The 23319-nt window shown below is 31.9% G+C and overlaps 1 protein-coding gene across 3 annotated transcripts in view; it reads right to left on the bottom strand.

The window, feature by feature from the left end:
• The window catches only part of LOC127719905 (CAD protein-like), a 106907-nt gene that overhangs the window by 14937 nt on the left and 68651 nt on the right, over positions 1–23319 (bottom strand). Inside the window, exons 26-38 of one of the 3 annotated variants that reach the window (XM_052226262.1) lie at positions 19916–20158; positions 19123–19204; positions 17831–17997; positions 17053–17217; positions 16444–16575; positions 15746–15947; positions 14785–14900; positions 13820–14035; positions 12923–13139; positions 10764–10793; positions 8077–8234; positions 7277–7354; positions 3081–3222 (exon numbers count right to left, since the gene is read on the bottom strand). In XM_052226262.1, the coding sequence (XP_052082222.1) occupies positions 3081–3222; positions 7277–7354; positions 8077–8234; positions 10764–10793; positions 12923–13139; positions 13820–14035; positions 14785–14900; positions 15746–15947; positions 16444–16575; positions 17053–17217; positions 17831–17997; positions 19123–19204; positions 19916–20158 (1948 nt within the window). Of the gene's footprint in view, positions 1–3080; positions 3223–7276; positions 7355–8076; positions 8235–10763; positions 10794–12922; positions 13140–13819; positions 14036–14784; positions 14901–15745; positions 15948–16443; positions 16576–17052; positions 17275–17830; positions 17998–19122; positions 19205–19915; positions 20159–23319 lie in introns of all 3 variants that reach the window. The other 2 variants (XM_052226260.1, XM_052226261.1) reach the window with 2 other exon arrangements.

A 23319-nucleotide genomic window follows, 5' to 3' on the forward strand; every position in this document is an offset into this window, starting at 1 on the left:
AAAAATTTAAAATTGGACATTCACCTATTATGGTCCAATATCCAAAATCTAAATACATGGTTAGATTCAGCATATCAAAGAACCCCAAGAATTCAATTTTTGATGAAATCAAACAAAGTTTAATTTTGGACCCTTTTGACCTCAATGTGGACAAAGTTGATAATGGGGCCCAAAAATCAAAAATCTAAATACATAGTTAGATTCAGCATATCAAAGAACCCCATATATTCAATTTTTGTTGAAATCAAACAAAGTTTAATTTTGGACCCCAATTTGGACCAACTTGAAAACTGGGCCCATAATCAAAAATCTAAATACATGTTTAGATTCAGCATATCAAAGAACCCAAAGAATTCAATTTTTGTTAAAATCAAACTTAGTTTAATTTTGGACCCTTTGGACCTAAATGTAGACCAATTTGAAAATGGAACCAAAAATTAAGAATCTAAATACACGGTTAGATTCAACATATCAAAGAACCCCAATAATTCAATTTTTCAAAAGTTTAATTTTGGACCCTTTGGACCTCAATGTGGACCAATTTAAAAACGGGGCCCAAAATCCAAAAAACTTAATACACGGTTAGATTCAGCATATTAAAGAACCCCAAGAATTCAAGAATAAAACCCCATTGAAATTGGTCAAGAAATAAGCAATTTATACGAAGTATCTTCTTTTGCACAATACTGTGCAATTAAATATTTCTTGCTATTGCGCAATACTGTACAATTGACAATTTCTTGCTATTGCACAATATTGTGCTATTGGATATTTCTTGCTATTGCGCAATACTGTGCAATTGAAGATTTCTTGCTATTGCGCAATACTGTGCAATTGAAGATTTCTTGCTATTGTGCAATACTGTGCAATTGAAAATTTCTTGCTATTGCACAATACTTATTATATAATAATTTACACATCCTGTTTGGTGTGTATCTCCTACCATATCATTATTATTTGCTTTTAAATATAAATAACCAACTTAAAATGGAAAATTTTAAAAGAAAAAAAAAGGAAAAAAAGAAAAAAAAGGAAAACTCCCCCCCCCCCAAATTTTTTGAACCCCCTTATGATTCATCACCCCCAAACTCAATCCCAGCCTTCCCTTTGTGGTATGGTACCTTGCAGTACAATTTCAGAGAGATCCATACACTTGAACACAAGTTATTGTCTGGAAACTAGATAATGTGTTTTTTGGCTCCTTTTTGGCCCCCAATTCCTAAACGTTTCGGGCAATTACCCCCAAACTCAATTCCAGCTTTCCCTTTGTGATATGGAACCTTGTAGTACAATTTCAGAAATATCCAAACACTAACACACAAGTTATTGTCATGAAACTAGAAAAATGCTTGTTTTTTGCCCCTTTTTTGGCCCCTAATTCCTAAAATTTTGAGGCAATTACCCCCAAAATCAATCCCAGCATTCCCTGTGTGATATGGAACCTTGTGGTACAATTTCAGAGAGATCCATACACTTGAACACAAGTTATTGTCTGGAAACTAGAAAAATGCTTATTTTTGGCCCCTTTTTGCTCAACGTTTTGGGCAATTACCCCCAAACTCAATTCCAGCTTTCCCTTTGTGATATGGAACCTGGTAGTACAATTTCAGAAAGATCCATACACTTACACACAAGTTATTGTCATGAAACTAGAAAAATGCTTATTTTTTGCCCCTTTTTTGGCCCCTAATTCCTAATATTTTGAGGCAATTACCCCCAAAATCAATCCTAGCATTCCCTTTGTGATATGGAACCTTTTGGTACAATGTCAGAGAGATCAATACACTAACACACAAGTTATGTCTAGAAGTTACAAAAATGCTTATTTTTGGCCCCTAATTCCTTAACTGTTGGTACCATAACCCCCAAAATCAATCCCAACCTTCCTTTTGTGGTATTGAACCTTATGGTAAAATTTCATAGAGATCCATTCACTTAAACTAAAGTTAGAGTGCGAAAACCAATGTGTCTTCGGACGACGCCAATGTCATACCAATATACGACCGCAAAAATAAAAAGAAAACTGAAAGACAAAATTTTGAAATAAAATATGAGAATATATGGTTAGAGATAATTAAAATTTAAAAAAAAAAACTCTTTTTCATGCTCAATTACAAAAGAAAAGAAATAATTACTGTGCATTCTGTAATAAAATTAAAATTATCAGAGTTATCTCCCTCTACAAAGGCAAGTTTAATTTTTGTTTGAATCCCTAACATATAATTGTGTTTCTAAAAATATTGATATATTGAGATAAAATCTCATTTAATTTTTTCAGTTAAATGAAAATTTTTAAAAATGAATTGTATTCCTGCCTCAAAATTTGCTGATTTCATTTAAAATCTAGACCAAATGAATTCTACTATTCTACAAATGCAATGTCAGATGATGCAAGACCCCTGACTTATTTTAAATCAACTAAATTTAATTTATCAAACAACACTACATAAATGGGGAATGTGTCCATGGGACACAGATGATGCCCCCGCTTTCATATCATTTAAAGTTATAAAGGGACATAACTGAAGAACGGTAAAAGTGACGCTACCCAAATTTGTACTTGATCTGATTTTTGTGGTAATAAGTATTGTTTATAAGTTTCATAACATTTGGTTGAGGCAAACTCAAGTTAAAGAATGGAAACGAAAAATTAAGCAATTTTTCCATTTGTAAAGGGGCATAACTCTAGAACAATAAAAGTGACACCCCCAAAATTCAAACTTGATCTGTCTTTTGTGGTAATAAGCATTGTGTATAAGTTTCATAACATTTGATAGAGGCTAACTTAAGTTAGAGAACGGAAACCAACTTTGGGATGTACGGACGGATGGATGTCTGTAGGAACGTACAGACGGATAAGGGTAAAACTTAATGCCCCCTCCGCTACAGCGGGGACATAAAAAGATAAAACACAAAAGATGTGAAAAAAGCAGTTAACATTCTAAAGGAAATAGTTCAATACTTTTCAAGAAATTTCCAACTGGAAATGTTCATTATTAGAACTGAACATAGAAACTTGAGTATATGATTAGGACCATGGTTTATAATATGTTCAGGCAATAATGTATCTTGTTACTTACCCTCCAGTGTCTCCCCCTTTTGTGCAGAAGAATGTGCATCATCAAGGTAGACAACTGTTCCACCAAGTCGCTGCATAGCTGCAGAGAAGGAACAACTTGTTCTTGTACTAACTTCATAAAACATGGAGGCCATTACCTTACCCTGTGGAAATAAAAATTCACACTATTTAAAAAAAAAAGATGTGGAGAAAAGTTATGAAATTACCTGGAATAAATCTAATGCAATGAAATAAAATACTAGTTTAATCTTGACATTTTTTTTTCTTTCTGTGCAAATTCGGAACTATACCATTATCACTTCACAACCATGATCAACTGTCGGACCACGAAAAATTGGTGTTCAAATAATTATTGCAATATGTGATTTTCAATAAAAAAGGCTTAACTATATAATATTTTTATTTCACTTTGCCCAAAAACTTAACGCAGCCATCCCATAGTCTTCATATGTCTTTTTAAAAAAATGTTTAGTTTGAAGTATTTCCTTATTGTTTGGATCATTTCCTAGTTGTTGGTTATTCATCCATATATAAAGACTTGACCGTTAGTAATCCGTATAAACAATTAAATAACTTCTCAATGTCATATCAGAAATTTATGAAAAACTAAAGGGAGGTTATCTTAATAGATATAAACCAGGCACCAAAGTTTAATGAAAACTGCTCAAAGCACTTTAAAGGCATTGTCCGAAAACTGGAAAATCCCCCTTTTTTTAATGAATAAAACCTCATAACTCGGAAACGTAAAATATAAAACTTCTAAAAATCAAAAGGGAGCTTACATCAATGGATATTAACAATTCACCAAAGTTTCATGAGAACTGCTGAAAGTATTTTTGAGTTATTGTCCGAAAACTGGAAAATCCCCCTTTTTTTAATGAATAAAACCCCATAACTCAGAAACGCGAAATCTAAACTTTATAAAAATCAAAAGGGAGCTCATGTCAATAGATAAAAACAATTGACCAAAGTTTCTTGCAAATTGGAGAAAGCATTTTTGAGTTTTTGTCCGAAAACTGGAAAACCCCCCTTTTTTAATGAATAAAACCCCATTTCTCGGAAACGTAAAATCTAAAATTTATGAAAAACGAAAGGGAGCTCACGTCTATAGTTATAAACAATTCACCAAAGTTTTATGCAAATTGGGTAAAGCGTTTTTGAGTTAATGTGTGACATGTTGACGACGGACGGACAAACGGACAGAGGTATACCATAATTCGTCCCGTAAACAGGCGTATAAAAAGGAGGATTTAAACTTGTATACATTATATTTAAGGGAGTAGGGGCAATAAGGCCCTTATTTGGCCCAAATATTACTGCAAATTTAAAAGTTATCATACATATTCTGAAATTTGTCATAACTAGACTAAGGTACCAGGTATTCAGAAAATAAAAACAAAGTTCAGGTTTAACGAGTTACCATGGCAACAAACCATGACGAAATCAGTATCTTTTGTAAAATTTCTTGATTTTCCTTGTTTTTCATCAAATTTTAAGTATATTTTAGATTGGCAAAGTATGTGCGCACACAAGAAACAACTTTATATTTGGTGAGATTATGTCAGTAGTTATAATAAAGCTTCTCTTAAATTATTTTGTTGTTTCTTGGCTGCGCACGATGTTTCCGCAATGGAAATAAAGATGGAAACTGCATAAATTCTGTATTTTTCATCGTTTTCATGAAAACGGTACATATTATGACGTAATTGTGACGTCATCAGATAAAAATTCTTATGTTTTTCATTCATATTTCCTGACTCTATGCATTTCTAAACAATATGTGCAAATTTGAAATAGTTGTCAAATATTTTATTTTCTTGGGCCAAAACTGGGCCTTAATGCCCCTACTCCTTTGATTGGACATTATCAAATAATCAAATTTACCTTTACACAGATTTAACTCCGCCTACTTATATTGTTTGCAGATGTCAATCTTAATTACAATGCTTGAGCAAACATTGATACAAACAAAGCAAGCAAGCCAAACAAACCTTTGTCTTGCTAGCATTATAAAAAGAGCTGTAAATGGTTAAGTCATGTAAGTTTTAATATAAAACAAGTGTACATGGACTTTCTTGTAAAAGAAAATCCTAAATCTTATGTAAATTTTCAGAAATGTACTGCTAATGAATTATTTATTGTCTTCCTGTTCACCAATATCTAGTCGAAACAATCGTAACGTCATAGCCTTGTAGGCCGTAAAACGTCGATTTTTGACGTTTTTCACTACCAACTAGGTAACAGATTGGTCAATTCACAAAAAACAAGGTCGATGTATTTTATATTGTTAAAACGAAAATTTATTTATTAACAACATTAAGTTTCTTAAGAAAAATCTATGTATTAAAAATTGGAAATTTGATGATTTTAAAGAGATATTTATGAATGTTTTTCGTCAATTTTATGTGCTTCCTATACGAATGTTCACCTATTTTGAAAGAATTCAATCAGTAATATTTAAGAAAATAAAAGAGATAAAGGCATTATTTTTTCGATTTTCAGATATCATTCAACGAGCCAAAGTTGTATGCCAAATTTTACCAAAATCTGTGATATAGCCCATTTACTGTTCCTTGACCTTAACAACTGTTATGGAAAAGTTTGTTTAACAAATGGGAAGGCATGGAAAATATAAATGAAAATAAACTGCTTCGTTGAGCGCAGCTAGATACGCCTGCAGAGGTCCAACCCTGAACAGTTAGGGCAAAAATAGACACAATATTCAAGCTTGATTCAGGTCTGAATTTGGATTGTAATTAAATATTTGACATATTATAGGTTTCTGAATAAATGTAGTCAAAGAACTTGAAATTAGTTATATGAATTGAATTTATATTCAATTAAAGATTTCTTGCTGTTGTGCAATACTTAGTATATCTGTTGTCAGACTATAAACAAATAAAGTTCAAATAATTCTCAATGTCATATTAGAAATTTATGAAAATAAAAAGGGAGCTTACATCAATAGATATAAACAATTCACCAAAGTTTCCCGAGAATTGGTGACAGCATTTTTGAGTTATTGTCTGAAAACTGGAAAATCACCCCTTCTTTTAATGAATAAAACCCCATAACTCAGAAACGTAAAATGTAAAATTTATAAAATTCTAAAAGAAGCTTACATCAATACATACAAACAATTCACCAAAGTTTCATAAGAATTGCTGAAAGCATTTTTGAGTTTTTGTCCGAAAACTGGAAAATCGCCCCTTTTTTTATGAATAAAACCCTGTAACTCAGAAAGGTAAAATCTAAAATTTATAAAAATCGAAAGGGAGCTCATGTCAATAGATATAAACAATTCACCACAATTTCTTGCAAGTTGGTGAAAGCATTCTTGACTTATTGTCCGAAAACTGGAATTTCCCCCTTTTTTTAATGAATAAAACCCCATAACTCGGAAACATAAAATCTAAATTTTATAAAAAACGAAAGGGAGCTCACGTCAATAGATATGAACAATTCACCAAAGTTTTATGCAAATTGGTGAAAGCATTTTTGAGTAAATGTCCGACATGTTGACGACGGATGGACAGACGGACAACGGTATACCATAATACGTCCCGTAAACGGGCGTATAAAAATAACTGAAGAACGGTAAAAGTGATGCTACCCAAATTTGTATTTGATCTGAGTTTTTTGGTAATAAGTATTGTGTATAAGTCTCATAACATTTAGTTGAGGCTAACTAAGTTAGAGAACAAAAACTAAATTCAGCAATTTTTCCATTTGTAAACAGGCATAACTTTAGAACGGTAAATGTGACACCACCAAAATTGAAACTTGATCTGTATTTTGTGGTAATAAGCATGTTTATAAAGAGGCATAACTCAAGAACGGTAAAAGTGATGCCACCCAATTTCGAATTAGATCTGTATTATGTGGTAATAAGCATTGTGTATAAGTTTCATAACATTTGGTTGAGGCAAACTTATAGAAAACGGAAACCAACTTTGGAATGTACGGACGGATGGACGGACGTAAAGACGTACAGACGGACAAGGGTAAAACTTAATGCCCCCTCCGCCATGGCGGGGGCATAAAAATAAGATATTCTGTTCATTCTGGATACCTAGAGATGTTGGTATAGTTCAGAAAAGGAAGACAGTGTAAAATGACCTCTGACAACATATTTAAGAAATAACAAATTATTTGTAGTGACCGCTGGTTTTAACAATAAATAATATGCATACATACCTTGAGTATAAAATCTAATGATTTGTCTCTGATCACTGCCAATCTAAACTGATGTGCCAAGTTAAATAAGTGATGAAGCTGTAAATAAAGTAAACAACATAACTGACCACGAATCACAATGGCCTTCATTTACCTCAGGGGACCAAGACCATATAGGGCTATACTAAACTAACCCTAACCCTGACCACTAGCTCTTGAAATCTGTTTTTCCCTGGTGGTGCTTCAAGAAAATCTGTTGGTCATCACTTATATTTCTATTGCAAATACCAAAATTGCGTTTGTCCTTTGCAAAATTTTGATGGTCAAAACCTTTGGACCACTTTTGAGGACCTCTGCTAACCATGTATCATAATCTAACCTAATTATAAACCTTACAAATCCTTACCCTAAAGTACAGGATCCCCTAAAGTAAATGAAGGCCATCACATTTCTAAATGTGATAGACACAATATTATTGGACAACATTAACTTTCCGACCATAACTGCTCTCATGACATCTGGCTTGAAGCAACAATTTGTGTGCAACTGTTTGTTTTACACAATTTCTTTACAGTTCTACAATTATAAGGCATTTATTTTTCTGTGTAGGTGAACTTTCGACTTTCAGCAAGCATATGACATACCCCATCCCATAACAGATATTGTACAATCTGAAAACTCTCTTAAAATTATCAAATCAATCCTAATACAGAAGCTAAGTAATATGTAAGGAAAATTACAGATTGACTAACAGACCAATGTGGTGTTTAGTAATTCCCTATGGGATATAAAGATTTCCCATATTCAAGGGAGATAATTACCTGTTCCTTTTGGAATGCTTTTACTGTCAAGACATGATGACCAGTAACACCATGAGTATAGTGTGGCAGCCCTACAGGTTGTAAAATGGTAGATAGCTGTGCCTGTGGCGGTGTTATCATACCAATCTCTCTTTCCCTGCTACTATCATATCCACTAGCTATAAAATAAATAATAATAAACAATGGAGTTATCTCCCTTTATAAAAAGAAAGGAGATGTAATATAATTGCCATGAGACAACTGTCCACCAGAGGCCAAATAACGTGGGTGTAAGCAACTATAAGTCACTGATTTGTTTACAAATCATAATATGGCAGAAACAATTCAAACATTTATACTGCGGAACAACCATTTTTACATTTAACATAATACTGAATTTTTTGATAGCTTCCATAAATATATAAGAAATATTTATGTACATTCTAATATGAAGTTCTTCAAAACACTTTGAGAACACATCCGTGGTAAAATATGAATAAATTGTAGCATATGTCAGCTGACGGTAACATTATGATTTGCTAGGGCTGTTCCCATTTTACTACCACATCATATGCTTTTCATATCGTCAATCGGTGTAAATGACATCATTGAACAATGAGATAAGAATATAAGCACTCTACGGAAAAAATGCATGAATGTGAAACTGAATGTCATCAAAACAAGGAAACATAAACAAACAATAATAAAAATTTGTTGAAAGCCAATTTTCTTAAATAAAAGTATGATTATCATATAACTTCGTCCAAACCGGTCTAAGTATGTTATTGTAAATTGTTTAATCATGTCACTTATTCAGTTTCCTTTGTCTTTTAAGTCAATATTAACAGTGTGGTTAATTCATTCCAGGAAAAATCATCTGTTATGCTGACTATGCATTTATCCAATATTATGAATTTCAGAGTCGTATCAGACTAGAAATATGAATTGATTTTGTGCAGTATGCAGGAGAAATTTAAGCAAATAACTAAAATATGCAAGATGGTGTTATCTGATAAAGCGAATCAACTACTTTGAATTAATATATCTAAACATGCAAGATATTTCTAATATAAGTTTCTCTAATTCTTCGTCAATTTATCCCTTTCTGCACCCATTGTATAAAAAAAATTTAATTAACGTGTGGTTCCTTTGATCTCAGTTCTTCATTGGTTAAAATCCGATTATGACGTCGAATTTACTTGCTTTCCTCTGAATTTCCTATTGTAACGGCATGAAAAAAGGCGACCATGCCCGATGACGTCACATAGAAAGAACACATCTTTTTGCAGATCATTCGAAAAGACGGAATGATTTTGCCTGCATATTGTTTGAAAATCATTAGAGAAACAGATTCCACCACCAAATCTCGTGTAATACCATATTTATCCACTCTCGACAGTTAAATTTTAAATATTTAACTGTCTCAAGTGGATAAATATCGTATCACACTCGATGCAGTGGTAGAATCTATATATATCATGCATTCATGATTTTATTTAAACTGTTATTTGGAAAATAAAGAATATATGACAGACGCACAAGGAAGCTTAACAGTTTTTATATATACAGTTTGCCAAAAGACTAAAGCCTGATTAACAATTAATGTATAGGGTGTTAGAAGCACTTTCATTTCTATTATATCATTCATAAATGTTCATTATTTCCTTAATTTCATACGGCTCATCTTTGGTAATAACCATCATTGATAAAGTTCTATTTGAAATCAATTTCCACCTGCTTCACAATTATTTCTGAAAACCCCTTAAAAGCAAATCCGTGCAATGTTTCCTTATCCATATTTGTCAACAATATCATTAAGAAACTGGAAACCAAGCCATTAATGATATAACTTTAGTTTTATGAGGAATGTTTGTTATTGTTGTTTGTCTTTTTTGCTGTGTTTTTATTGGAGTTGTATTGCCACCTTGGTTCTGCTCTCTCTCTCTCTCTTTTGGCTTCCTCATACTTTTAGATTAAAGCCAACATTGATCTGATGTAGACTTGATATTTTAACTAGCAAACAGTTTATGTTTCTATTGGCTGAAAGTTGAACTGGTTATCAGGGAAATTGCAAGTGATTTTTTTTTGCATGCATTGAGTATTGCGATTTTTTCTTCATTTTTTGTGATACCTTTTCCAGCTTAATTTTTGCAATAATTAAAAACATTGCAAAAATTTCTGAATATACAGTATATTTTCATGCAAATTAAGTCAAATTATACTGTAATATTTTAAAACAACCATAATAATGTTACAGATGACCATCCACTTATTTTGTACAAGTTAAAAAGACTGAATATGGTGTATCAAATCATGACACAAACTCTGTACATTCACTGGACTATAACTAAAACCATGTAAACAGCCCTTTCATGTTTTGAACTTTATTCTATTTTCAAGGAGCAATGTGGGCCCTTAGTAAAAAAGATTTGTGGGCCCACAGTAAATCTTAAAGAGCGCAGAAAAATATATATATATATGAGCCCACATTATAAAGCACTCGCAATTAGTGAGTGGGCAACTGCTAATTTCAAACCCTACCTTTTAATGCTGTTAGTTTTTTCAAAATATAGTAACTACATATATTGAGGCATACAACACAATTACAACTACATGTTTACAAATATGAATTAAAAGCCGCTAATAATATTTTTAATTTATACATAAAATATATTATCAAAATATGTATAAAACCTAAAGTGTATTACCTTTTGTGTGTTCATCTCCACTAGGAAAGACTGTAAAATTATGGACTTTGTTTCAAAAAGAGTTTAATTAACATAAAAGTGTACAAGAATAATGAGCCAAAATATTTGTAAGCATGTTTATTGCTATTTTAAGAAATTTTCCTTTGATCTTATTGACTGATAATTTCCTTTCTCAGCACAGTAGAGTGATATGAAATATTATTGCTAGAAACTAATGGCGCACGTGCCGTTGTCAATGAAATTAACAACGTCGTCATAGGTAAAATAGCGATAAACAGATTATCATTGGTCATCTCAACTCGATCGCTTTTCTCACTTTCGCCGTACCGGCTCAAGCGAGAAAATCAATCTCGTTGAGATGACCAACGATAATCTATAAATACATACACAGTTGTATGGTCTTAATGCTATCATATTTCCTACCAAATAATTATCCTTCAGATTTTAATCGAACAATGAATGTTAATTAATCACTTGCCAGCCATGTTTTATATTGAGACAGTCTTTACTTCAGAAACTATTCAATCATAGCTGTTTTCAATCGGTTAAGTCTTTCTCAAGGGAAAGACTGATTTATATTTTCTACAAGTTTCCATATCTATTGACTGATCTGAAATGTTGGCTGGTCAGTGGCATCATTTGAAAAAAAAATTTAAACCTACAATTCTTTTGGATAATTGTAGAGGGTTTTAAACTAGCCAAATAGTTTCAGATAGGAAGATTGTCATAAAGGTTTACAATTCCTTACCATTGGAAACAATCAGTGGCCTAAATCTACTTCTCGCAACTTCTTATTTGGGTTATATAATTTATAACACGTCATTTTAAACTTTAATAAACATCCAAGAACTTGAATTTAATGAATTTATCATTGAATTTATTGAATTTTAGCATTGAAGTTATTGAAACTTATCACTGAATTTATTAAAATGATAGGAATGTGTAGCAACTTGGAAGACAACTTCAGGTTAGTTTTTTATAACTCGACTATACTTTAAAGAACTAACATCTTTTAATATGAGACTTGTAACAATTCCCAAGCTACCAGTTGCTTTGTTAGAACTATATTAATATACATGCAGGTAATAAAATCAATGTTACTTAAAGCATTTGTTCGATATTAAAACATTTACATTTGACAAAGTTTTTTTCAAAATAAGGTTGAGAATTCAAGCACATGCTTTGACAGAACCAATAAAACATAAATAAATGTATTTATTTCAACCAATTCTCAAAAGAGGAAAAATAATATTAAAAAATTTAATAAATGAATAAAAAGTGTTTGTCACAAGATATCTAACAGTTGTCGGTGTTCTTTAAAACTTAACATTAATTGAACTTTTCTTCATTTGTCACCAGAAGACAAGATTTTTAACACATGATCCTAAATTTATTTTCATATTGAAAATTCTAAATAAGGGACAGAATAAAGTATGATATCTCCAAAATCCCACAAGCATTTAGATTAAAACTAAAGTATATGATGAATTATGTATGAAATTAGTTAAAATTCCCTCAATGAAGATACAGGTGACAATATGAATACAAGGTATGATACAATATCATAAATTTACCATAGTCAAAAGGGATGTCTGAAATTAGATATACTGATCACTTAGTAACACAGTTAAGGAAGCCATATCTCAAACTGTTCTAACTTCACTAAACTGAAATTGTAGCATTAAGCCAATTTCTAACTAAAAAAATGTCCACTTTTTCTTAATTCCTATGCAATTTTCAATAACATTAAATATGGAGAATTTAGTTTCCAATCTTTTAGTTTTATCAGTATTGTAAGAAAAAATCCCCACATCTTTTAGGGTTATCAATATTGTAAGAACAAAATTTCCACATCTTTTAGGTTTTTTACTCGTGTAAGAACAATTTAATGCTTAAAAATATCCATAGTTGGATGATTCATCAAGACCAATGTATAATCAAGTAAGGGAGACAACCCTTGTTATTTGTAAAATATGTTAGCAACTTAAAGTTTTAATTATTACAATACAGAAGCTCAAAATGAAAACTTATTATGAAACTGAAAAATCACTTTTCAATAATTAAAAGCACTTCAATTGATCTTTTGTATTATAACAAACATCCCATGATAAACTTCAGGAATCAAATAAGGAAACCAATTAATATATACAAAAGCTTACCATAGGAAGTGTAACTTTCTACTTTGACTGGTTTATTAGTCAATCTATCATACGAAGCTCCTTGTAAGATCTTTCTAGGACTGGATGGCTCTGATGATGGGGCAGATCCTCCATAAGTTCCGGGTGGTATCTGTACTTGTAACTGATCACTCTGTACCTGGCTTGGGAAATGTTTGTAGCTTTTGATATCACAACCAAATCCTGGATTCAAAACAACCTAGCAAATGAAATATCATAAAAATATCTCAACAAAATACTGGATAAAAAGTCTTGCAAATATAATATCAAAATGTCTTAAAAAACATCCTCTATTCAATTAAACGAGACAAATAAACTGTTAAAAAAGACTTCTTGACTTAACAATATAAGATGTAGCAAAATGCTTGATTTAATAAAAGATGGCAAATAAAGTATCATAAAATGTATTATTGATATGTCCTTTATTTCATCTGGTCAATAAATCTGTAATGGCATCAGCGCCATGTTGGTACTCATGAATGGATAAAAAAACTGCATATTTTTCATTTTGAATGATCTGCACAATTATTTGTAAACAAAAAAAATGTCTTGTCCTATTTAGTTTTAAAATGGGTTATAAACAATTCAGTATTTCTGCTTTTTCATCATCAAATTTTACCTTAATAATAGTATATCTGTATGAACCTTTAGTGAGCCAGTCCCCTCATAAAAATTATTATTTTGACAAGTCCCAAACCCCAAAATATGGTCCCCATTTCAGACTTTAATGATTATTGAACAAATTTTTTCTGATTAATGAACATGTCCAAGACAACCAATATACTGATACATAAAATATAAATTATGAGTCGGTTTATATTATTGTTTGATATTCATAAATTTCAAAATGACATAGCTATCAAACTGACTTTGGCATACCTCACCATCTATGTATGCCACTTCTCCCCTAAGCATGACACGTCGGACTTTTCCAACCACATGTTTGCCAGCAAAGGGTGTCCATTTTGATTTTGTGAATTTCATACTTTCTGGAATGATCCATTTACTTTCCATATCAACTTCTATGTATGTGTCAGGCTGTTCTGGTAGATTGAATATTCTTCTGGGATTAGTGTGTAGTCTGCTAACTATGTCCTGCAAAAATACACAAACTAGTCATACTCCTCGGCTTTTAAAAATTTCCATGCGGGGTTTTAAGCTATTTTTAAGGACAGTTTTAAGCTCAAATGGACCTAATCTATGTCATAAGTGTTTCCAATCTAATACATTTTTATGGTTTGAAAAAGTATATATGCGTTTAAATGCTGTTTTAACTCCTTTGAATGTCTGTTTTGAGGTATTCATATTATAAAATGGAGGATTTCAAGAGTCAGGTCAACACCTCTCCTATAGAAAATCACTCATCAATCAAGAAAGCTGGCATGTCTGATATGTACAATACATGTGATGATCATCTAGAGGAAAGTTACAAAGGTTGGTTATAATCCACTTTAATAGCTTATATCACAATAAATCTCAACTTCAGTGCCTTTTTCTTGTTTTTAAAGAAAAAAAACACCATAACGTTAAATGTATTTGTATGCAATGCTTATTAAAAACATTGTCAAACTAAATGCACTAATAGTAATGCAACTTTATAGGAAATATCACTGATCTATCACAAGTAGTTTCAATCAAAACTGACTTAGGTAGAAAACTTAACAACTGTTGACGTTGCTGGAAAAGCAACACCTTTCTTGCCTTTGTCAAATTTCTTTGAGGCGAGACAAAACATATTTAACAAAAATCCTATCATAGTATAAATATCATCACAAATCATTTCAAGATTCCATGAGATGTTAAAATCTTTAATGAGACATACTGCCGTCTTCTCAGGAACTTACATCTAAAGTTAGTCTCCCTTGGTTAACAGCTGTTAACAACATAGGTAACATGGTCTCTAAACCTGGATATCCAGGAGGTGGCTTGGCTCCATCCTTCTCTTCTACTGTATGTGGGGCTGAAATAATCAATAATCAACTCTCTTTAACAACTGAAAGTAAATGACTTCTGGTATCAAGGCCAATATCCATTACAAAGCCTAAAATAATTTGTAAATAAGCAATTATGTATTAACATTCAAGGAAACAAAAAATCATTAGATACATGATTTTATTTGGAAAACAGAGACTTTTTTGCAACTAAGTGTTTTTTTTTTTTTTTTAATAAAATGGGTTTCTTCACAAATATGGTAATTCACACTCAACATTCTGTAGTCCACAAAAAGAATACCGTATAATTGGTTTTTTTTGCGGGTGTAAAATTTCGCGATTTAGGGGCAACAAATGCCCTTTGGCATTTATGAAGTTAAAACTAACATAAACCGTTATTGACCCGCCGAACGAAAAAATACATCGTTTACAAAATGCTCCAGCTATTAGAAAGTATCGTACGTATGCATAAATTTTAGAGGAATTTATTTTCGCGACTATCCTTTATCCGCCAAAATAAGCGAAAATAAACACCCCGCGAAAATAACCCGCTATACGGTATATAAAGATCATAATAATAAAGCTTAGCCAAAAAAAACAAAACAAAAAATTGTGTTTACTGAGTGTACCGACCAATGCTAATTTTTAAGGGTGGACCCCAACTTTTTTTCACCATAAATTGGGCAAATTATTTTTTCACCAGTATTATTCTTCGAAGCGATCTTCTTTTTGTTCAACCACTAGCAAGCTAAAACCGTCATCAAGTATAGTGTAAAACATAAAAAAACTTTTCTAACTGACAAAATAACTTTGACAAATGGCCGCTAAACTGGATGTTTGCCTATCCAAATAAACAAGTTTGTTTTTGCCTTACCATGATCTGTAGCGAAGCAATCAATTATTTCAAGGTTGTCCCATAATGCTTGCTGGTCTTCTTTGGTACATAGTGGAGGTTTCACCTGACCTCTTTGGTGACCAATGTTATCAAGGTCATCAGCTGTCAAGAATAGGTGATGAGGAGCTACTTCACATGTGACAGCCAAACCTTTTTCTTTAGCTGCTCTTATAACAAGGATCTAGAATGAGACATTATAAATGCATGATAAAAATCAAATTTTCTGCTAGAATGTGTTCTAATGAAGCTGACTTTCGAAATGTTGTTCTGTTTTGTATTTTCTAGCTAAAGTAAAGGTCATCCTGTTGGTAGCTCAACTGTGCAGGTTTCTTAATTTGGGTTTTAGTTTGACTTAATATGGTCTAGATACTGATAGCCAAATGTTGAGGTGTCCATGCACATTAAAAACTGGTTTAACCCCAGCATATTTTGTGGCTGTACCAAGTTAGGCTATCTATACCACCAGTTGCTTGTTGTTGTTTTTTTTTGTACGAGTCACATGTTTGTTCTATGTTGTACTCTCTACTGCAATACTGTTTTTCTGAGTAACATTCTCATGTAATATGTATTTTTTTTTTATTAAACAAGCTATTTAAACCATTGTAGAACAGGATTGGTTTTAAGACATAAACTGAACAAAAATAATTTAAGTAATATCCATAAACAGGGCCACTTACTTCCTCTTTTCTGGCAACATGGCAGATGTGAACTGGACGTTTAAAAAGTTCTGATAGTAGTATAACAGCAGCTGTATGAGTTCCTTCAGCATGACAACATAGTGGTAGATTCTTTGGCCAATGTTCAAAATGCTGAAAAAATAATGGACTTCAATTATAAATACATGGATATCCACATTTTGCAAAAGGAGTTGGTCTCAAACAAAGTTTTTCACATCTGAAAACATTTAACATCATTTATTTTATCATGATAATTTGTATTCTATGTATTTATCAGTTAAAACATGTTTACATATATATATTCAGGCATATCAGGAATGGCATCCATAAACAGGGCCACTAAAATATTTAAACTTTCTTCTTTCAAAGAACAACTCATTTCCGGAGCACAAAATTCAAAATTCTTCATAATATTTCCCTACAATTTTGAAATCATGAACAACAAGTTTGTGATTTTTTTTTTTAAAGATGTTGGTATTTTATGCATGGCATAAAAGTAACATGGATACTAGCTTAAAATCTTAATCATGAGTATTTTATGAATTTATAAAAAGCCCATTCTTACTCCATCTAAATTTATCAAAACAGTGTCCAATGAAAAATTCTTACCTTCATCCATATAGATATATCATCTAGTTTCAATGTTGTAAAAGTTTCATTCAGATACATCTTCAGTGCCACAGCTTTCCCACCAATCTGTGGTAATGTGTTGTAATTCGTACTACTGGCTCCAACAAATATACCATAATCACAACGGGCACCTTGTTTGGCACACTGAAGTGTTAAAAAAACAAATATACCATAATCACAACGGGCACCTTGTTTGGCACACTGAAGTATTAAAAAAAAACCAAATATATTCTGTTCTTGTTTATTTTGATTAATAGATCAATGCATTATTATATTATTATTTCCCTTGTTCATAATATACTGTAAATTCAGAAAATATTGCAATGTTTTACTAATGCAAAATATGTTACAGTATCAGGTTCGCAATCATAAAAACTTGTATTCTTCATAAAATATTTGCAATTGCATCAATTAAATTTCCGATTTTGACAGTGGTCAAGGATTCGCAACAATAAATGCATGCATAAACAAATTGATTGCTAGAAGCATAATCTTGTCTTAGTAAGTTTGACAACCTACATAAAGATAGAGGAATCCATTAAGTTTCGAAAAGCAATTCATAAACATTATTAATAAAAACTCAACAATAAAGCTGCAGACCAATATCAAATCATTTCGTAAAAGCCAAAAAAATTTTGATGAATGATTTCCTTTGGACTGACAGAGGTGAGCAGTTTACTCCTTCAGCGATGCAGGAAAAAATCAATAAATTTTACAAACAAATTGTTTGGATCAATCTATAATCCCATAAAATTACCTTTTGAGTTATACCAAATGCTTGATCATCAACTGTTGGAGGATTTGTATTTGGCATAGCTAAGATAAGAGTTATTCCCCCTGCTAGAGCTGCTGCAGTAGCTGAAGCAAAATCTTCTTTATCAGTAGCTCCTGGTTCTCTAACATGAACATGGACATCAATAAGACCTGTAAGTTAAGATGAATATTGTTTTATCTGAGAAGTGTCATGGGTCTACAGTTTGATTTAATCAACTCCGCTTTTGTAGTCTATTCATTCATTGTTAAAGGCCACATGGTAACTTTTGATGGTCAATTCATTAGGTAGTCTAGGGTAAGCTTTTTTTATATCTTTATTTTGTTCTTCACCTTACAGGTGAAAATTAAAATAAAATAAAATGACCATTCAAATTTACATGCTGAAAGGAGAAGGTCCGGTAAGGGCTAATTTTGGCCTAAAATTTGAAGTAAATCTGATGGAAGATTTTTTGACATTTTTTAAACACTTTAGTGTCTACTTCAGTCAATTCAATTAGTTTTTTGGAAAATATTTAAACTGATATGGTCATTAAAGACGCTCAAATTCAAGCTTAAATATGAAAAATCTATCAAATATGCCATATAACGTCACTTTTCAGATGGTTTTTGTCTAAAATGAAAGTGGCCGCATTCAGCTTCAGTCTCAACCTTTATATATGTTATGTAATATCATTAAGTACAACATATATTTAAATATTAAGACAGAACACAGATGTGGCCACTTCCATTTTAGACAAAAACCGTCTAAAAATTAGCACAAATATTAAAATTGTGAAGATTTCAGTAATCTTGCATGAATTAATGATGCTATTACCTGATGCATGTGCTTTGTATTGTCAAAACAGCCAATCTTTATGTAGCAAAAGTATTCTACTTTCCAATAAATAGCTAAAAGTTTACATTTTAACAAATCTGTAAAAAGGCTTTATTTTGGGGCCAAAAGGGGGTCTTACCGGGCCTAATCCTTTGCATTTATTGGAAAGTAATTCCACATAATTTTATGATAAAATCATTGTGCTTTTCAAGTATTGAATGCTTCTTTTTGTAATTTTATTGGGATGTAAAAGTGCTGACAGCACATTTTATATGAAGCGGGAAAACTTCAAACAAAATGTAATGAGACAAGTTTAGGTTAGCATTTTCTAAATTCGAGTAAATCCAATTTCATACAAACATTTTTTTCTGAAAATATTACAAGAAAAGGATACTTAACAGGAATCATAAAAAGTTCTGGACATCAGAACTCCTTATTCTTTTTTAAATATTTTACATTACCTGGTAGTCTCAATACTCTGTGAGATGCTATACAATCTATGTGGGTCTTGAGTGGAGGGGCACCTTTTAATCTACGTAATGCCTGAAATAATATCACAAGCTTTTCTTTCAACAACCATCAAAATCTGAGCATATTCATATCATTTATAGAAAATAGTTTACTTTTAATTGATTCAAATTATTTACTTGTTTGTGATATCCAACATCTACTTTGTCCAGCTGTTATTTTGTAATTCTAATTGTAAAAGATGATTCTTTATGAAAAAGTGAATTATCAAAATATCTTTTATGAAAGAAAATAACAAATTGATATTTTTCATTAAAGGGATAAGATAATAAAAGGTTCAATAACTTATAAAACAAGAATGTGTCCATAGTACACGGATGCCCCACTCGCACTATCATTTTCTATGTTCAGTGGACTGTGAAATTGGGGTCAAAACTCTTAATTTGGCATTAAAATTAGAAAGATCATATCATAGGGAACATGTGTACTAAGTTTCAAGTTGATTGGACTTCAACTTCATCAAAAACTACCTTGACCAAAAACTTTAACCTGAAGCAGGACAGACGGAAGAACTGACGAACTGACAGACGGACAGATGAACGAATGGACACAGACCGAAAACATAATGCCCCTAGGTGGGGCATAAAAAAAAAAATGTCAGTCAGAATTTTTTCTATTTGACAGATTGAAGATGATTTTAATAATCTGTTTGTTGCATAAAAAATTAATTTGATGCTATGTTTAAATCTAACTAATCCTACCAGGCAAAATTCCAACAAAACCTACCTCAATGATAAGTTTAGTACACTTGACATCAGTTATCAATGGTACTGAGTAATCCACAGCCATCCTTCTTGTCTTATACCCCTGGGTTACAAATGACGAAGCCCTCTGTGATCCAGACCCTCGTAGTGGCAAATTAATAACCAAGTCAAACATGTTGTCAGCTAGATAGTCTGCGATGGTCCTCTGTTCGCCACCATTTTTACATTCACCAGTATCTTCATAAGGCCAATCTACACCTTGTATCTATAGACAAAATGTAGGTTTTTTTTAAAACAAAGGACAAGGTTCATATAACACTAATTTTGACTATATGTTTCAGCTAAAATCAAAAGTGGCTATTGTGATGTTGTTATTTGGTATAAACGTTATTTGTATTCAGGGCATCCAAAAAATATTTGAGCCAGCCGGACATTTTATATCTTATCCCGATTTTAATCCCTGTAGACTTAGTAACAAAAGGCAATTATGGTAATCAGTTGGCCATCATATAATCAATGATTGACATTAAAACGATATTATACATTAATTTCCCGTGTCTGAGGGAAATATGAAGATTTGTTCACCCAAGAATATTCATATTTCACGAGGGCTCTGCCCGAGGGAAATACGATTTTTCGAGGGTGAGCAAATCTTCATATCTCCCGAAGCAAAGGGAAATGAATGTTTTATTCCACTGCCTTTGGTTTGTTTACTATCAATACATTAAATATTATTTTGCATACATTTTGTTTTCTTATCCGCTTGTTTTTATAAGCTAAACTAAACACGGCATACCCATTGATAAACTGTACCGATCAAAATTTAATTATAAGTCTTTTTGTTTTATCGTCTGAAATAAATTTGAACATGATAATGATTATTGCTATCGCTATTTTAAGAAGAATAAGAAGTTCAAAACGTTATGTACATTAACCGCGCGTAACGTCACACGATGTAATCCCGTCATTTCAGAGGGGAATATGATCCTCAGAATGGAATATGAAGATTTGTTCAATGACACGTGGGATAGTCTCAACCAATCAGATATTGATTAAACTATCAATATGTATAAAAAGTGGAATAATAAACTTTACTTTGATATAAATTCGATGTTCTGACGTAAACTGTTAAATTGAAAGCGCAACATTCGAAGTGTGCAACATCAGCGTACTAATTCTGCCTTACACTCTTTATTTGTGCAAAATAACATTGTCAAAAACTTTACTTTCGTTTTTAAAAAGTACATTTTCCTAATACCGGATGTTGACTTGACAATGGTAAATCAAGGACCAGAGACGGATACGTAAAATCCGTGTACGTTTACAAAGCTTGATTGAGTTAAGTAAAGTTATTTCTTCAAGAAAATACTCGAAATGAATGTTAGATAAAGGTATCAATGACAATTTTAGCATTTTTGAAGATTTAGGATGCATAATAAAATTTCCCACCAGCATACATGTGCACACGTGTACTAGTTCAAACAACGTGGTTCTGACGATTATTCGTTTAAAACCTTTTAAAATTTTTCATCAAATCATATTTATTAACGTATTTCTTATAATTTCAATCTTTTAGACTAAATTAATTAGATGCAAACCACTGAAATGTAAGAAAATAACTTTGAATACCCTTTCGCATACCCCAGTATTTAACACGATGTACAGTGTTTAAATATAATAATGAATATCATACAAATTCATTTATAAATATTCTTATTTGAAGAATTATTTTTAAATCTCAGGATACTTTTTTTAAAACTGAATGCTCATTTAAAATAATATCTACAAAGCGTAATTAAATAGGATGTTGTTCCAAACACGCTTATACATTTGACCTCGTTTACCTGACCACCTTTATGTCCATTGTTATGCATCATTAATTCTATTGATTAAGACAAGCTAAGGACACCTCATCAAAGGTAACAACCTGTAATCAATGAATGATTTATGGCTTCAATATTACTTATTGAAGGGTTCAATAATAATTGTTTGACAGCTTGTTGTTTTTTAAATAAAAGAACACTTGTTTTTTCTACTTTTAACTGATGTACACAAGCTAAAGACCAAGCCGTACATTGACACTTCAAAGTATTTGAAATATGCTGCATCTGTTTAATTAAACCCAAATATGACTGAAATATCTTTGTGAAATAGATTGCCACAGTTATAAACTTTAATGCCCAAACGGACATTTTTACTGATCGATAGTTGGTAAAAAAGTGAAATGACCGTTTTATGAAAATGCCTTGAATAACAAAAAGTGGCAAACCTATGCTATTTGACCGTCTGAGGCTGAATGCAGCCGGACTTATTATATAAATTTCTGTCAAGTCCGGAATATATGACCGTTTTGGAAGCCATGTTTGTATTGGAATAAGCTGAATCAAATACATTTTTAGCATTAATTGCAGATTTACAGTTTACAAAATCCTACAATGCATCTTTGCTAGCCAAGGGTTATGATCCAGTCCCCTCCTCTCCACCCTTGGCAGATTACGATAGAATTTCGGATCCATGGAGTAATGATATTCATTTATCGAGGTTGTAACTGACTGCATCCAATCAGAAAGCAGCTTTAAGATAATTACGTGTAAATGTAGAAAATGTAAATAAACAATTGCCATGTGCTGATTGTGCACCAAGTTTTTACCCCCAAAACATAGGACGATAATTAGTGACAATTCTAAAGTTCTTAATCAACTTATTGCAGTTCCTGGGTATGATTCTAGGGCAAATGTTGGAATTCCAACATATATTTTCGGTTTCTGCTTCAGGAAATATGTAAACACTAGACACAATCAATTTTGCACCTCTACACTGAAGAGAGTTCAAGTGCTGTCATTGGTCAAGAATGATGTAGTCAAAATGGGTTGACTTTTATCTACCGGTAGATGGCACAGCATTGTAATCACAAATGTTGGCTTAATCTGCCAAGGGTGGAGAGGAGAGGACTGGAATATAACCCTTGGCTAGCAAAGATGCCTAAAATGATGCTTTCAGCATTCTGGTTATAATATGCGGCCAGCTTTTATTGGTGGAGGCAGCCAGAGAGAACCACTAACGTTCTGCAGGAAAACTGATAATCCTTTTCAATTAAGATTGGAGTCAAACACAATCCTGAACGAGCAGAGTTAGAACTCAAAACATTCAGAGATCCTAAATTGTGGATTCATTATTATTTGTAGGGAACTAATTTTCATGGATTTCATGATGAGGCTTACAAATAATTTAAGTGTTCCGCAAAAGTACAAATTTACAATAAGGCTTGTATGGAAAAATTTGTCAAAACCATGAAATCAAGTATTGGCTAAAATACAATTTGTCCAAAATTCACGATAAATTGATATTCATGAAATGAATGAATCCACAGTAAATTAAAGATACAGGTGTAAGGTCATTCACTTTAATTTTACTTTACAGTAGAAA

The sequence above is a fragment of the Mytilus californianus genome, unplaced genomic scaffold (assembly GCF_021869535.1).
Source record: "Mytilus californianus isolate M0D057914Y unplaced genomic scaffold, xbMytCali1.0.p SCAF_11, whole genome shotgun sequence".
Classification (NCBI taxonomy): Eukaryota; Metazoa; Mollusca; class Bivalvia; order Mytilida; family Mytilidae; genus Mytilus; species Mytilus californianus.